The following is a 17429-nucleotide window of genomic DNA, read 5'->3' as shown; positions in this document are numbered from 1 at the left end:
CCTCAGTGAGCAAAACTTTTTTTTTCTCTCCACACTCCTTTTACCACATAGGTGAGCTACAAAAATAATTCTGACCAAGGAAAAGCTACATCATTCTGTCTGAAGGCACTAATGAAAACCAAATATGACACCATAAAATGCAATGTTTTTGACAGTACAGTAATTTCTCAAAGTCCTTTTTATCAGTCCAGATTAATAGAAACAGATTTCTGCAGGCAAGGAAAGAGGGAATGGATTGCCACAAAAGTCTACAAAATAAAGCATTACCTGTACGTAACTTTTCATCAGCTCAGGTACGCATATACCCATAAGAATTTAAACAAAATAGAAACAGGACGAACCCTCCAGAAACTGATTCTGCTCAACTCCACTTCACAGAAGGTGACCAAAATGTATATGAGCCACAGGTTGTCAACAGAGTTTCATCATAAATCACTCTGCTCAAGACCATACCCTCCATGGGACAACCTCTCAACCACAGCAGCTGAATAGGTTTAAGATTTCCTCAGGGACTGATCCAAGCCTTGGACTTCCACAGTCTTTCTTGTGAATTCAAAGAAATCTATTTCCAAAACACATATGGTACTTTAACCCAATTGAGCTGAGGAGTTCAAGCAAGGGGCTTTATAAAGTCCTTGATTACTCTTAAAGCTTTTGAGATTTCAGGGAAGTCTTTGTTTTTGGAGATTGTAACCCACATGGTCACTAGACTAGGTAGACACTCAACTTTCCTGGAGAGGAAAGCTCTGCTCGCTCAGTAATGCAGTGTCACTGGGACACATTTCTGGGATCATCTCTTTTTCATCTGGCAGAAAGCTATACAGCTTTGCATGCATTTGACACATCCATCCTGGCTACTTGAAGAAACTAGTAATATATCTTTCTCAGTTCTCAATTTCTGCACCAGTTCTTGGGTCTTTTATATAGGATGGTAAAAATAGGATGCCCCAATTCACAGTTCCAAACATGGTAACAATGGTGTAAGCTGTATGATAGACAAGGCTCAGGTGTTTTTAACCACCATATTAATTATCTCTACTCAGTACCTATTCTACCCTTCCTATCACGAGTGGAGGTACACCACTGCACAATGATGGAGAATTAGGGTTCCATCTTTGTCAATGTAGACACAGCCGTAGACACTGTGGTGACAGGCACTCTACAAATTCCAAAGGTAGACTAAAGGATAGATAGTAGCTAAATCACTCAGATTTTCAGAAAGCGGGGACCTAGAAAAGGGAAACGATGGTAATCCACTGAGCACTTAAGCCAGAAATACAGACCATGGGTGTCTGTGCACATAAAGAAGCTGAAGAATTTCTCTCTGTTTTACATAACAAGGAAAAAGGATGTGGAGACATCCTTTGGGCAGAAGGCAAGAGTTCAGGGTAACACTGGATTTAGCTGTACCTTCTTGAGACTTACTTTTAAAGGTACAACTCCATATTTCTAGAAAGAAATAGTCTTTCTATATATACACGTTATAGACTGAAAGTATAAATAAAACGTATCACAGTAACATTTAGGCTCAAGTACCGCATTTTTTTTTTCAGCTCTGAGCACAGTTAGTATTCAATGTAAACAATCACAGTCAGGGCAGCATGATTATGTAATCATTTAATCTGCCACATATATGTCCTTCTTTCTGAATTTCCTGCATTGAGTTTCAGGGCTTGTCTTCACTGCAAAGTTAGCCTAGCTTGAGTGACAGCACTGCAAAAACACTGGAGATGCAGAGCGTGACTGTACTAGCAGCACAAAGTAGCTGAGGCCTGGTATACACTACAAAGTTAGGGCAACATAAGCTGCTTTGTGTTGACCTAGTTAAGCATGTGTCTACACTTACATTTGTCTCCCACTGATCTAAGTTCTCCATTTTGCCAACATAGTAAGACCTGAGCAGTGTTGAGCCATAGTTGATGTACCGAGGTTGACACAACGCAAATGTAGACATTGCATTATCTATGTTGACCCTAACAGTCCTCTAGCAGATGTCCCACAATGACTGACACTGACCGCTCCAGTCACAGTTGTGAACTCCACTGCCCAGGGGTCAGGGAGACCAGAAGGCCTGATCCCTTTAAAACCCTGTGAATTTTTGAAATGCCTTTTCCTGGTTGTCCACCTTGGAAAGCACACCTCGCAGCTCTCCACTGTTGTGCATAACTGCCCAGCTGAGCAGGCCAGATATACACGCCAGATGCGCTCCAGCCTGGAGTAGACAGGAGATCTTGGATCTCCTTGGCTTATGGGGAGAAGAGTCTGTGCAGGCACAGCAATGGATCAGCCATAGTAATGTGGACATCTATGAGCAGATTGCACAGGGGATGTGGGAGAACAGGTATAACACAGATCAGTGGCTGTGCTCCGTGAAAGCGAAAAACCTGTGACAGACATACCAGAAGGCAGGAAGACCAACAGCTGATTGAGTGCTGAACTGCAGACCTGCTGCTTTTGCAAAGAGTTGCATGCCCTACTTAGCAGAGACCCCACCACCATCCTGCACACCACCATGGATACCTCAGAGAAGTCTAAGTCACCGGCCCTTGGCATGAACAGAGAGGTTCAGGCGGAGGAGAATGAGAGACATGCAAGTGGTGGGGGCGGGGCTCCAGCTATGTGGTTAGCCAGGATCTGTTAGTGACTCCACAGCAGTCCAGTCAGTCCCTGCAGTCAAGACCGATGCAGAGGAAGGAACCTTGAGTAAGACTGTACATTTGTTTCCTATTACAGTGGATACAGCTATTGACTTTTCATATATTTACTTGTACTAGAAGAGGTAGCAGTACAACAAAGAGCAGTAGAGTTATCCACTTTTCACTCCCCTGTACAGTTAGGCATAGGATGCCATTCGGAGCAGTTTGTTTATATAGAGAGGGATGTCCCTTGAATCCTCCTGAGAAATCTGGATGAAACTTTTATGGAGGTACTTTGCAATCCTCTCTCAAAGGCTTCTAGGGATGGTAACCTTATTTCTTCCTCTGCAGTAGGACACTTACCCATGCCACTCGGTGATAACTTCAGCAGCACCACTGCCATATACAAGCTAGCAGCATACAGGCCTGGGCAGCTTTGGGGAGCAGCAGCATCTGTGCTCTCTCTGCCTTTGTTGCCCTCAGGAATGAGATATCAGCTAAAATCACCACTTACTGTGGAAAATAGTACCAGTATTCAGTGCCATTTCCCTGTACTCATAGTTTCATGCAACCAAGCGATTCCCCCCTCATTTTCCTCACCCCTGGCAGGCCATAAGACTGGTGCTGTGTGTGACACAGTACACAAGCAATCCCAGCAGAAGTGTTGATAAGCATGTCTCGTTTAAAACTTTAGCAGAACAAGGAAAGGGAGTTCTGAACCTTAACATTCACTTTCCATTGTGACTATGTGGACAATGGTACCTCTGAGTGTTTTATCTGTAGCTGCTGCTGTTGGGGCCTTGAAGGGTTCTCACTCCAGACCGATGGAACATCTGAGCCAGATAAGAAGAAAGAAGAGGACTCAGGATGACATGTTCGGCGAAATCCTACAAGCCAGTGCTGCATCAGACTGTGATGCACTAAAGACTGTGAGATTAAAGAGGCTAGGACTTTTCAGCTTGGAAAAGAGGAGACTAAGGGGGGGATATATGACAGAGGTATATAAAATTATGAGTGATGTGGAGAAAGTAGATAAGGAAAAGCTATTTACTTATTCCCATAATACAAGAACTAGGGGTCACCAAATGAAATTAATAGGCAGCAGGTTTAAAACAAATAAAAGGAAGTTTTTCTTCACACAGCACAGTCAACTTGTGGAACTCCTTACCTGAAGAGGTTGTGAAGGCTAGGACTATAACAGCGTTTAAAAGAGAACTGGATAAATTCATGAAGTTTAAGTCCATTAATGGCTATTAGCCACGATGGGTAAGGAATGGTGTCCCTAGACTCTGTTTGTCAGAGGGTGGAGGTGGATGGCAGGAGAGAGATCGCTTGATCATTACCTGTTAGGTTCACTCCCCCTGGGGCACCTGGCATTGGCCACTGTCGGTAGACAGGACACTGGGCTAGATGGACCTTTGGTCTGACCCAGTACGGCCGTTCTTATGTTCTTAAGAGCAGAGGGCCTGGAGGATGCATATTACAGACCGTACGGAGAAGGAAAAAGCAGAAGAAGAAAGGCCCAGGAGTTGCAGCAGGAACAGGAGAGGGAGATACACCAGGACATAATGAGACTTCTCTGGTGGAAAACAAAGATGCTACAGACTCTTATGGACCTACAGGTGGTCAACAATCCCGCCTCACCTCCCTTTGCAGTCCCTGGAGAACTCCAGGATAGCACCTCTCTATACCTCCCTCAACATTCCACATCGCATCAGGGGCTGCATCCCTACACCTACCACTCCACATCAGGGACATTAAGCACAATCACAGCTTCACATACACTGACCTGAGAGAACCACGGTTGATGTATGTATAGTTAAAATGGACATGAACATTCCTTCCCCTTCTTTAAGCTTTGCTCTATAAATGTATTAAGGTTTTAATGTATTTGCTTTTAACTTGAACAGAATTCTTTTTAAGTGTTTTCATTACTCAATAAAACTCTATTGTTTGGAAAACAATTTATCTTTATGAGTTCTCAAGATATGCTGCAGAATGCCCGGTGGTAGTGAAAGCACCCGCTTAGTTGTTGTTGTATATTGTGACAACTCAGGATCAGTGACACATACAGTGTAATAATCATAAACGTACAGCAAGCACTACAAAATGAATAGGTGTATTCTCAGTGTTATATTCATAAGATGTGCACCATCCTCCACACAATTCCTAAGAGACCCCCAGACTTCAAGCCCAGGTACAGATTAGTTCACCACAATGCATTATTGTGGCTTGCTGCTGAAGTACTCTTTCAAAGCCCGCCTGAGCTGTATAACTCCAAGCTGAACTCTTCTGATACCCCTTGCGTCTGGCTGTTCAAACTCAGCAGACAGCCATTCCACCTCCACCCTAACTGCAACTTTCCCCACTTGCTTCACAGATATTATGCAGGACATAGAAGGCAGCTAGAACCATTGAGACGTTTTTATCACTGAAATCCAAACTTGCAAGTAAACAACACCAGTGCCCCTTCAATCTACCATCACTTATTCAACTGTCATGCTGCACCTGCTGAACAAGGAGTTGAAGCACTCCCTGGTGCTGTCAAGATAGCTGGTGTACAGCTTCATGAGCTAGGGGAATAAGGGGTAGGCTGGGTCCCCTAAGATCACTATTGGTATTTCAACATGGTCAACGATAAACCCCTGGTCAGGAAAGAAAGTCCCTGCTTGTAGCTTTCTAAACAATCCTGTGTTCTTAAAGATGTGAGCGTCATGAACCTTCCCTGACTTTCCAACACTGAGGTCAGTGAAGCATCCCTGGTGATCCTCTAGAGCTTTCATAACCAAAGTAAAATAGGCCTTTCTGTTGATGTACTCTGTGGCAAGGTGGTCAGGTGGCAAAACAGGGATGTGTGCGCCATCTCTTGCTCCACTGCAGTTCAGGAACCCCACTGCTGCAAATCCATCCACTATGTCCTGCACATTGCTGAGAGTCACAGTCCTACATCGCAGATGATCAATAGCCCCCAGAGTGGATTTTCCAACTCCAAAATGATTTCCCTCTGACCGGTAGCAATCCAATGTTGCCAGTTTCCACAATGCGATTGCTATTCACTTCTCCACTGTCAGTGCAGCTGTCCCTGCGCTGGAAAGCTGGGTAAGCTCGGCATAAATATCCAGAAATACGGCCTTGCACATCCAAAAGTTCTGCAGCCACTGCTCATTACCCTAAACCCGCATTACAATGTGATCCCACCTTATTTTTTGGGCCCAGAAGCAGCACTCCACCATTTGCAGCTGCTCCATGAATGCCACCAACAAGATTGAATTGGTTCTCATTATGTCCCACAGCAATCTGCCCACCAGAAAATCGTCATGTTGCCCACGGTTCTTCTTGCAGCTCTACAAATATTGAAAGATCATGCGTAAGGATAAGATTATGTCATGGAGGTCATGAAAGTTACAGATTCCGTGACTTTCAGAGACCTCTATGACATTTTCTGCTTCAGCTCTGGCATGGAGGGGCCAAAGCGGTCAGTCAGCGGTGGGGCCCCGGAGCTCTCAGCTGCCATGGGGCTGGGGCCACAGCTCTTAGCTGCCACTGGTGGGGAGGGAGCAGGCCCACAGCTCCCAGCCACTGTGGGTGGCAGGGGGACCTGGAGTTCTCAAGCCTCTGCGGGAGGCAGGGACCCCAGAGGTCCAAGCCATGGGGGCTATGGCGGGCCACAGAAATGTCATCCAGGGTGGGTGCTGGAACCTTCACCCCCTCCCGCAGCAAGGCTCAGGCTCTCATTCCCACCTTACTCAGGCTTCCCTCATCAGCCCCCCCAATTATTTTTAGTAAGAGTCAAGGACAGGTCACAGGCTTCCATGAATTTTTGTTTATTGCCTGTGACCTGTCCGTGACTTTTACTAAAAATAACTGTGACAAAATCTTAACCTTAATCATGTGTCTTGTGCTTGCAATGCTCATGACAATAGCGAAGAGCTGTTCAGGCTCCATGCTTCTGTCAGAGATGGCGGAAAGTGACAAGTCTCATGTGGGTTTGTGGGATTCTCAAAATAGGAATGAAAATTATAGGATAGAGATGGAATTATGTCGTGGAGAAAGTATCCAGATGGAAACTTGACCTTGCAGTCCCAGTCGCCCATGCACAACTTGTTTCTGCCCCACCATGCATTGCCAAACTTCCCAAAAAACAGTGTGCTGGATGGTGGTGAGTTGCACACTGGGATACCTACCCATGATGTACTGCACTATCCATCAAAACAAGCACCTGGTGAGTACATGCAACGCTAAGACAAGGAGCCAAATATGCAAGTACACAAGTGATATGCTAACTCCGGTGGGCTTTATGTTGCCATAACTTGTGGTGGCAAAAGTTTGTAGTATAGACATGCCCCAAGTCCCCCCTGCATTACTAGCTCGAACATCATCAGCATTCACTTCAACCCATACCTTGGACAAGCCATCTAGCTCAAGTTTAAAACATCACTTAATTCAAGCTACAGATTTTTGTATGCACATGGGAGTTGGGTTCAGGGCAGTTGTCAAGGATGATTCCCCACTCTGGCACTTCGAGTGCAGAAGGTGGGGGCCCGCAAGGATTTTAAACATTAATACTGGCCACTCCAGGCTGGTATTAAACTCCCAAGGTCACAGCTTCTCTCTGACCTTGGATGGGTAGATGCTGCCACCACCCAAGTGCAAAAAAAACCCACCCCCTTTTGAGAACCCAGGAAGGAACACTTGGGAATTCCTTCCTGTGGGGTACCCTCAAGCCCTCCCCTCCAACCCAGGAAGAGCTGAGAAAAAAAAAAAAAAGGAAATCAGCTGTTGCCACCAGCTAATTAAACAACATATGCACAAACCTCTTAGGGAAACAAAAATACAATCTTGTTCTTAAAAAAGGTAAAATTTGTTAACAACAAAAAGAAAGGAAATACATTTGGAACTTAGGCTTTTTGCTTGATCTTAAAAGAAACAATTACAAAAATGAAGCATCAAGCTAGCTCTCGAGATTCAGCTTAAAGGTTACAAGCAAAACAAAAGCATCTGGGGTTAGCACAGAGGAGTCCACAAGCCAAGAAATAAACAGAAATAAACCTAATCACGTCTTTCTAAACATTTCTAATCTACTTACATTTGGGAGTTCCAAATAAGCAATTCTAGGTATGATCTGATGATTTTTGATCATACCTGGCTTAAAGCTTCTCATAGCATAACTGCTCCTTGTTCCCCTCTTTCCCGGAAAACACAACAGAGAGACAAAGGGAAGCTTTTCCCCCCATTTTAAAAAGTTCTAGCCCTCCCATTGGCTCTTTTGGTCAGGTGCCCACTCCTTTCCTTTTACCTGTGGGCTTGTTAACCCTTTACAGGTAAAGCAAGTAGAGAACAGCTAGTAAGAGGAATTTCATAGCTAACTGTCTGGCTAGGTATCCATAAAAGGGAGCTATCCCCCTCCCCGCTTCATTTATCACAGCAGTAAAGACAGGCCCTCAGAATCTAGGATTTCATTTTTAAAAACATAAGGGCCATATTTTTCAAAAGTGCTCAGTACCCAACTACCACCATTGAACGTCCTCAACCCATTTCATGTAAGTGCCTAAATATAAGATGAGCGCTTTTGAATATCTCACCCTAAGAGTCTAGCTCTCATGGTTGTGAAAAATAACCTTCAAATTTGAAACAAATGTAAATGTAAGGGTTCCTAACTGCATGGCTTGAGTGTAACGTGCCACACAGGACACAGAGCCTTGACTTGTAAAAATGCCTACATCTAAAGTATATAAAACTTCCATGAAAGGAAACCACACAAATCTATGAAGAAAGATCTCAGGTGAAGTAAAGAGTTAACATTCTGAAGCTATGTTTCCATCCGCCAATTCCACATTTTTCATCAGCCCCACACAAACAGGATTCTTCTCTTGCTATGTAAATCACAAGAGCTAATGAGTATCAAATAACATTAGCAAGATTCAGTGAGCATTCTAAACAAACCATCCAAGTCAATCACCATGGAAGATGATTACTCCAACTAATCTCTCAAAGGAGAACACGTTTATCAGCTTTACATGCTGTATATAGATTCTGTATATGTTCACAACATAAAGATAGAGCATTATTATGGAGCTCAATATGGAAGTGTACTAAAATACAAACAAAACTCAAAGTGTACTTCCAAGCTAGTATTTATTTAAGGATGGATTTTAACAGAAAATTCCAGATATTTTCAGGAGTTAGTGGATATGTTTTTAATTGGTTTATTAACAATAGTGGGAAATCCAAATGCATAGACAGTTCATCAAAGGATTTAATGGTTTGGTAATTTTTTTCTCTAGTACAAAAAATATTATATATTTTGATTAAAAACTATAAGTATCTACTCACTGAAAGATTTGTTTCAGGAAGTAATGTTTTAAAACAGTATTACAATTTCAGTCAATTATAAAAAAATGTAATAAGAACTTTCCTTAAAATCTAGTGCCTGGTCAACAAAAACATCACTAATGTCAGAGGGATCCAACATGTTTTCTTTAAGTTCAAGACAGCAAAGAGAATCTGTAAAATCTGGGAACCAATTTTCTTTTCTTTTTTTTAAACTATAAGCATAGACTTGAGTTTTGTAAAAGTCTTTTTAAGGCAAAAAGTTCTACTTTTCATATGCAAATATTCAGAAGTTTTATAAATTGCCAACTTCTAAATGTTTCCTTCAGTTTAGCATTTTCACAATTGACTGTACACATGATATCACTCCTACCTACCTGCCGCTGGAGTTCTGCCAAGTTGTAAGGCAAGGCGCCTTCAGCCAGTGGTGTTATTCTCTCAATATCTGCCAAAGTTAAACGCCTTCAGACAAGCCCAAGGAAAATAAATCATTGTTAGTCAAAATCATAAACAACCCTCAGCAAGCACCTTTTCTTCAACAGACTAGATTATGGCTTTATATACACCGCTACCCCGATATAACACGAATTCGGATATAACGCAGTAAAGCAGTGCTCCAGGGGGGCGGGGCTGCGCACTCGGGCGGATCAAAGCAAGTTCGATATAACACGGTTTCACCTATAACGCGGTAAGATTTTTTGGCTCCTGAGGAAAGCGTTATATTGGGGTAGAGGTGTATTACTTGTTACATTTCAGGTATCCCTAAGCACTTTACAAAGTACTGTTGCAGGATCCAATCTTGGGAGTTATAAGCACTTCTGCTCTCACTGTCCTCAGTGGGGAATAAAGGGAACTCAGCATTACCCAGGTTTTGGCCCTTGCATTCTGGTAGTATAGGGTCTGTGCTCTGTAAATGCAGCAGCCACCACGTGCCACATGATAACTCACATGCAGCAATCTAGTCAAGACACCTCTCACACTTCAAGTTTACACTAGCAATCTGTGTATTACAAGTTTTTTGAAGCAGGGAGTGTATTTTGTTATTTTACACCATATACTGATTATCTGATGACTGCTCACTGCACTATACATATACTTATACACACCCCAGCACAGCCAGCAGTCATCAAATAATCCGTAATGAAATATACATAAAACAAATCTATTTTAAAGTAAATATAAATAGGGTGGAAAGACTAATATGAATGATCATGATGGTTATAAATTACCCTGTAGCATTGTATAAGTCTGCAAGCTGGTAGAGAATATCGATTTCCAGCGGTGTGACTTGTCCAAATTTGATTGCAGCCTGGGCAAACTCCTCTGGATTTAAGAGGAAGGGGAAAATAAGGTAACTGATCCTGAATCATTTATCACATTTTCACTTTAAATGTGTATAAATAACTTTAAAATTAAAATCTTAAGAACTAAATCTATCACTTGGCAGACTAATGAGGAGCAAAATCTAAAATAGAACGAAATGAGCCAGAATTGGTATCACATCTATTTCGGAACAGCAGCTTCAATCATAGAGTAAAACTGATCTTGCAACTCTTACTTATGAAATCTATAGCAATTCTCCTATCAGCAAAGACCATAGATCAGACCCAATATTTGGGGCTCTTGTTACTAAACTACTGTAAAAGCAGACAATGGTATAATTTATGGATGAACCAATCATCATTAAAACTAGCACAACCATTTCAGTGTTCCTTCCTCCCCTCATTGTTCCCAGGTTTGGATAAGTGCCTATCCACACTACAAATACAATTTGTAACACATCTAGGGTGACCAGATGTCCTGATTTTATAGGGACAGTCCCGATTTTTGGGTCTTTTTCTTATATAGGCTGCTATTACCCCCGTACCCCGTCCCAATTTTTCACATTTGCTGTCTGGTCACCCTAAACACATCCATGATCAATTACAGAAAACATGGTTCAGTAGCATCTATAAAACAAGTTTTTCAAGTTTTGTTTCTATCAAACAAGTTTTTGTTTGTGCATTCACATCTACCAAAATAGTTAGGTAGCGACGTATCAGTGCAAACTGCAGAATCTGGACAGGTGTCCCATCCTACCATCCAAAGACAGAGGGTGCCCAGAGCATATGAACACAGAGCAGCACAGGAGGGGCAATGCACTTTTAGATGTCTTACTTCATGAGAACTGGAAGGAAAAGGGGTGGAGTCAACCCAGCAGATATAGTTAGTGGGTCCCCTCCACAGATGGGAAATAGCTATGTTATGAAATGGTTACAGAAAGCCAGTCGATCCAGGCCGCTGGCAAGATTGAATCATAGTTAACTTGCATGCTTGCTAACAGTATTAGCCTTATTATGTGTGGAAACAAATTATGTTTAGCGCACATCATATCATTAAACGGTTACAAACTCAGCTAAAATTGTGTGGAAAGAGCTTAACAGTGAAAAACTGTTGCTACAGTAGCACACAGGAACAGCCAACAGGACAGAGAGAGTTTCTGATGAAGAATTTTTGTTATTGTTAAAGCATACCCATTCCGCCATAGCTGCCATATTCCCCAGACTTTTCTCTGCTCCATGTAAACACCTATCATTACGACAAGAAGGTCCACATTGCAGTGGTATCCCTAGGATATCAGAACCAGTCAAGACTCTTGTCAGCACCTTGACAACTCTTCCCCTTAATGAGCCAGCTAGAACCCTCTGCTGGCCTGTGAAGTCTGGAGTTGAGCAGGAGAACCACATTCAGAATCAAACTTGAAATACTTGCACAGTTCTGCTAAATCGCCGTATTACACCAGCCTCTTACTAGTCTTAACCCATATACAGTATCAAAAGACACACTTTAGAGATCTGAAAATTAATAAAATATAGTAAATTTATTTTACCTTTTGTGACTTCAATATCTTTCCTTGTACCTGATATAATACTGTATATCTTTCTAACGAGTTCCATGTTATTCAGCAGGGCATTAAAAGCATTGAAATAGGAGAAGCTGACCTGATGTGAAATAGTTCCACCTGCTACCTTAAAAACATAAATAATAATAATAATAATAATAAAAAGATGAAACACAGGTCCTGATATGTGGTCAGGGTTCAGCTGATAGCCTTAAACCCCTTGACACCCCAAGAGAGCTTTACTGTAAATTAACATCCATCTGGACATACAAGAAAAGATTACGATATATTTCTATCCTAGTAGTTATATCCTGTTTTTAGTGATAGCAGTGAGGGGGTTGTTATTACATAGCCAGGGTACTATGGTTTTTGATGCAATAAAAATAATCAGGAAACAATTGTAGAATTACTGTTCAACTTTTTTGTAGAATGCGTTGTTCTAGATTTGCGTATATTTTATTTTAGATGGAGTTAATCTTTACATCATTTATAGCAATAGTTAACAGTGTTAACAATTAACCTTAGAAGCTGAAATCAACACAAATCCATACTTTCCAAACTAAGACACCTCTCCCATCCAGCAAAGCATTTAAGTGTATAAGTAGTCCCCATTGACTTCAATGGGACTTCTCATGTACTTAAGATTAACCACATGCTTCATTTCTTTGCTGGACTGGAGGCTTGGCTATAAAGAGCAGGGAGCCAAAAGATGGGCAAATTCTGACTCACAAGAATAGTCCCATTAAAGTAAATGGGACTACTCACATGAGTAAGAATTTGCAGGATCTGGGCCATATTTCATGTCACTAGTTATAATATTGTTTACACTGCAAATTTCAGCACAAATTTTTATTTACTGTGACAGAGTATACAAACCCCGTACAAGGTGGGAAATGGTTAATGAGAACCTGTGGGCGCAATTAGCCCCATCCTGCTTCACTTGCAAGATGTGCCAAGTCTGAAGAGGTTTAAAAGGGGAAATGTTCAGTGCAGGGGTTGACTGGGAAGAGGAGAAGGCCTCTTGAAGGAAGGCCTGACTAGGGCGAGGGCCGACCCCAGAACTGACTGAAAAAAAAGGCCTGGCCAGAGCCAAAAGATAACAAGACACAGTTAGACCTGAGTCTCCCTAGGGGCATGTAAACCTGGCAAGGGACTCATATATGTCATTTGCACCCAGAGCTATAGGTTTTTCCTTTTCAGATCTGGTGGAAAGGCCTAGAAGCAGGCCACAGTAGGAAGCAGTGGATACAAACAGACAGATCTTAGCTGTTTATTACAAGGTCCCTGGGCTGGAACCTGGAATACAGGGAGGGCCTGGGTTCCCCTACTGACAAAAGTAGTGGGGAGGCCCCTGGAAATAAGGGCTGGAAAGGACTTAAGCCTGTAGTTGGGATGAAGACCCCACATAAAGCCACTGGGCAACAGACATACGGGGCTCTGTTTACCCCGAAAGAGACGGGACCATACGTCGGTCCCTGGCTGGAGGGCCAAGTCACGAGCACAGCAGACCACTGCAGGGCTAGAGTGGCTGTCAGCAGAAGGCATCTAATGAGACGACACTACTATGACATGCCCAGCCATAAGAACTTGCACCTATAGTGACTCACCTCACTGACACTTACAAAGAAGCAAAATACTCAGCTATTCATGACAACAATCTTGCTTTCAATAAAGCAGAATAATTTGTACTTTGTTATCACGATTAATCACACAATTAAAAAATTAATCATACTGTTAAAACAATAATAGAATACCATTTATTTAAATATTTTGGATGTTTTCTTCATTTTCAAATATATTGATTTCAATTACAACACTACATCACTTCATATTTATTTTTGATTACAAGTATTTGCACTGTAAAAAAACCAAAAGAAATACTCTTTTTCAATTCACCTAATACAAGTACTGTAGTGCAATCTCTTTATCATGAAAGTTGACCTTACAAATGTAGAATTACATACAAAAAAAATGACACTCAAAAATAAAACAATGTAAAACTTTAGAGCCTGCAAGTCCACTCAGTCCTACATCTTGTTCAGCCAATCGCTCAGACAAACAAGTTTGTTTACATTGACAGGAGATAATGCCCCCCCCCCGCCCGCTTCTTATTTACAATGTCACCTGACAGTGAGAACAGGGATTTGCATGACACTTTTGTAGCTGGCATTGCAAAGTATTTAAGTGCAGATATGCTAAACATTTGTATGCCCCTTCATGGTTTGGCCACCATTTTGGAGGACATGCTTCCATGCTCATTTAAAAAAAAATGTGTTAATTAAATTTGTGACTGAACTGTTTGGGGGAGAATTGTATGTCTCCTGCTCTGTTTTACCCGCGTTCTGCCATATATTTCATGTTATAGCAGTCTCGGATGACGACCCAGCACATGTTGTTCATTTTAAGAATACTATCGCTGCAGATTTGACAAAAGGCAAAGAAGGTACCAATGTGAGATTTCTAAAGATAGCTACAGCACTCGACTCAAATTTTAAGAATCTGAAGTGCCTTCCAAAATCTGAGAGGGACACAGTGTGGAGCATGCTTTCAGAAGTCTTAAAAGAGCAACACTCCAATGCAGAAACTACAGAACCCGAACCACCAAAAAAGAAAATCAACCTTCGGCTGGTGGCATCTGACTCAGATAATGAAAATGAACATGCCTTGGTCCGCACTGCTTTGGATTGTTATCGAGCAGAACCAATCATCAACATGTCCCCTGAAATAGTGTTTGAAGCATGAAGGGACATATGAATCTTTAGCGCACCTGGCACGTAAATATCTTGCGACGTCGGCTACAACAGTGCCATGAGAATGCCTGTTCTCACTTTCAGGTGACATTGTAAATAAGAAGCGGGCGGGGGGGGCATTATCTCCTGCAAATGTAAACAAACTTGTTTGTCTGAGCGATTGGCTGAACAAGAAGTAGGACTGAGTGGACTTGCAGGCTCTAAAGTTTGACAATGTTTTGTTTTTGAGTGCAGTTATGTAACAACGAAAAATCTACATTTGTAAGTTGCACTTTCACGACAAAGACTGCACTACAGTACTTATATGAGGTGAATTGAAAAATACTATTTCTTTTGTTTATCATTTTACAATGTAAATATTTGTAATCAAAAATAATATACCTTTTGATTTCAGTTACAACACAGAATACAGTATATATGAAAATGTAGAAAAACATCCAAAATATTTAATAAATTTCAATTGGTATTCTATTGTTTAACAGTGCGATTAAAACTGCTATTAATCGCAATTGGTATTTTTTTAGTTAATCACGTGAGTTAACTATGATTAATCAACAGCCCTAATAATTATTATTTCTATAAAAACACTATTTTGCATAAAAACCCTATGTGAGCAATGAATGGTACAGCATTGTCAGTATTGCTAATAAAGAGGAAGATAAGGCGTGTGTTAAGAATTTTAGACATATAGCAATTAAATTACGGTACAAACTCTCACTTGAATAGCACTTATATTTAAGATATTATTTTCTTTACACTTACTGAAACTAGATTTTCTTCCACAAACGGACTAAGCATATGTGAACGAATGGTAGCCATGATGTCACTAAAGTCCAGTCCAGTAATCATACCAGTTTTGTTTTTGTCTTTCAGTGCAAAGGCTTGTCTTGCATGTTCTGATTGTAGCTCCTGAAATAAGAATTAGAAATATCACATTATGAATATGATTCTGTACACCCATTGTGCATGGAACTCCCACTGTCTTCATCCACCTGCCTAAGAGTGTGCATGCACACGTTATACTCTATATAAAAATATAACAGAAGTTTTAGTACCAACGCCCGACAAACTGATTCATCCCAAAAATCTCCATCTCAATGGGAGCTGAAGGGGCGGCATCTGCGGACGGGGCAATGTGCAAAACTGCCTGGCTGTGCCTCCGTGTAGGAGCTGGAAGGGGGACATGCTGCTGCTTCTGGGAGCTGCTTTAGGTAAGTGCCACCTGGAGCCTGCCCCCCCTCCCACGCCCCAACCCCCTGCCCCAGCCCTGATCCCCCTCCTGCCCTCCAAACCCCTTGGTCCCAGGCTGGAACATCCTCCTGCACCCCAAACCGTCATCCCCAGCCCCACCCCAGAGCTCGCATCTCCAGCCAGAGCCCTCACCCCCCCACACACCTCAACCTCTTGCCCCAGCCCAGAGCCCCCTCCTTCACACTGAACTCCTCATTTCTGGACCCACCACAGAGCTCGCACCTCCAGCCGGAGCCCTCACCCGCTCCCGCATCCCAACCCCCAATTTGGTGAGCATTCATTGCTCGCCATACAATTTCCATACCCAGATGTGGCCCTCGGGCCAAAAAGTTTGCCCACCCCTAGTCTAGATAATACTTAGTCCTGCCATAAGTTCAGGGAACTGGACTAGATCACCTCTTGAGACCCCTTCCAGTCCTATGATTATATGAGATGAGGAGAGTGCTGATCTCTCAGGTATTCAGGACTGAACACAATTAGGGTTTTATAGGTTAAAATCAGAACCTTGAATTGTCCTGAAAATAAACTGGAGGCCAGTGAAGATTCCAGAATATAAGTTTAGCATGCTCCCTGAGAGAAACCTCTCTTTACAAGTGGGTCACTGTATTTTATACCATCTAATGTTTACAATGAATTTAAAGAGTAGCCTCATATAAAGCACATTGCAGAAATCTAATCCCCAAGTGACAAAAGCATGGATCACTCTAGTGAGATCCATATAAAAAAAACTGCATCCTTCTAGCCATGCATAATAATAAAGCACACACTCAACTCCCATTATTCCTAGACGTCTAGATTAGAATCAGCTGGGAATCCAAAATATGCCCAGGTTATTAACCAGAGTAACAAAAGGCATGCAACATTCACCAGCTGATACCCACTGAACTAAATCGTCTGGTTAGTTTCCCCAACCTACCAGTATTACCTCAATCTTGTCTAGAAGATTGAGTTGCAATCAGCTTGCCCTCATCCAAACTCTGATCTCAACACGACACTGACTAAGCTAGCTGAATGCAACAGCAGGTCTGATAATTTGTCAGGGCTTGCCAAAGCTGAGCCCTGGCACTTCTAGGCTTGGCAGTTCATAGCCCTGGCACCTCTGGGCTTGCTGCATCAGTTATGAATGTAAAAAAATTGCGTAAGCCTCGGCACCTTTCATTACAAATTAAGCACTGGACAGAACCCTGCTGTATCCCATAAGAAAACTTCCTTGGGGCTGCCTAGGATACTCCTCTGGGTTATCGCAACAAAAATTGTCACTCAGGTATGTCAACAGTGCAGGCTTGCTGTGCATTGTTGCCCAAAACCCTTATCATCCACACTCAAAGCCCTCAAACCCACATCTAGGGATGTACTGAACCCCGGCTCACATGTTTTTATGAGGGTATACTGAGCTGTGACCAACCACTCCCTTACCACCCCCTGTACAGTGTGGGCGTAGCAGAGGTATCTGGGCTTGAGTTTAGATGGCACTCCACTGCCATTCCCACAATTCCTTGTATCACTATTTTCTGGCCCTTCTTCCTACTTACCTTCCACAATTTTACTGCTTTTCTTCCGTACACACCATGGACTTTAGAA

The 17429-nt window shown here is 42.2% G+C and overlaps 1 protein-coding gene across 2 annotated transcripts in view; it reads right to left on the bottom strand.

Annotated features, from left to right (window-relative positions):
* Nucleotides 1-17429, bottom strand: part of SLC25A12 (solute carrier family 25 member 12) — an 83763-nt gene that overhangs the window by 28332 nt on the left and 38002 nt on the right. For both annotated transcript variants that reach the window (XM_054043562.1, XM_054043563.1), the window contains exons 6-9: nt 15360-15506; nt 11836-11974; nt 10196-10289; nt 9344-9428 (exon numbers count right to left, since the gene is read on the bottom strand). In XM_054043562.1, the coding sequence (XP_053899537.1) occupies nt 9344-9428; nt 10196-10289; nt 11836-11974; nt 15360-15506 (465 nt within the window). The remainder of the gene's footprint in view (nt 1-9343; nt 9429-10195; nt 10290-11835; nt 11975-15359; nt 15507-17429) is intronic.

Source organism: Malaclemys terrapin, chromosome 11 (genome assembly GCF_027887155.1).
Source record: "Malaclemys terrapin pileata isolate rMalTer1 chromosome 11, rMalTer1.hap1, whole genome shotgun sequence".
NCBI lineage: Eukaryota > Metazoa > Chordata > Testudines > Emydidae > Malaclemys > Malaclemys terrapin.
This window is presented reverse-complemented; position numbering and strand designations above follow the sequence as displayed.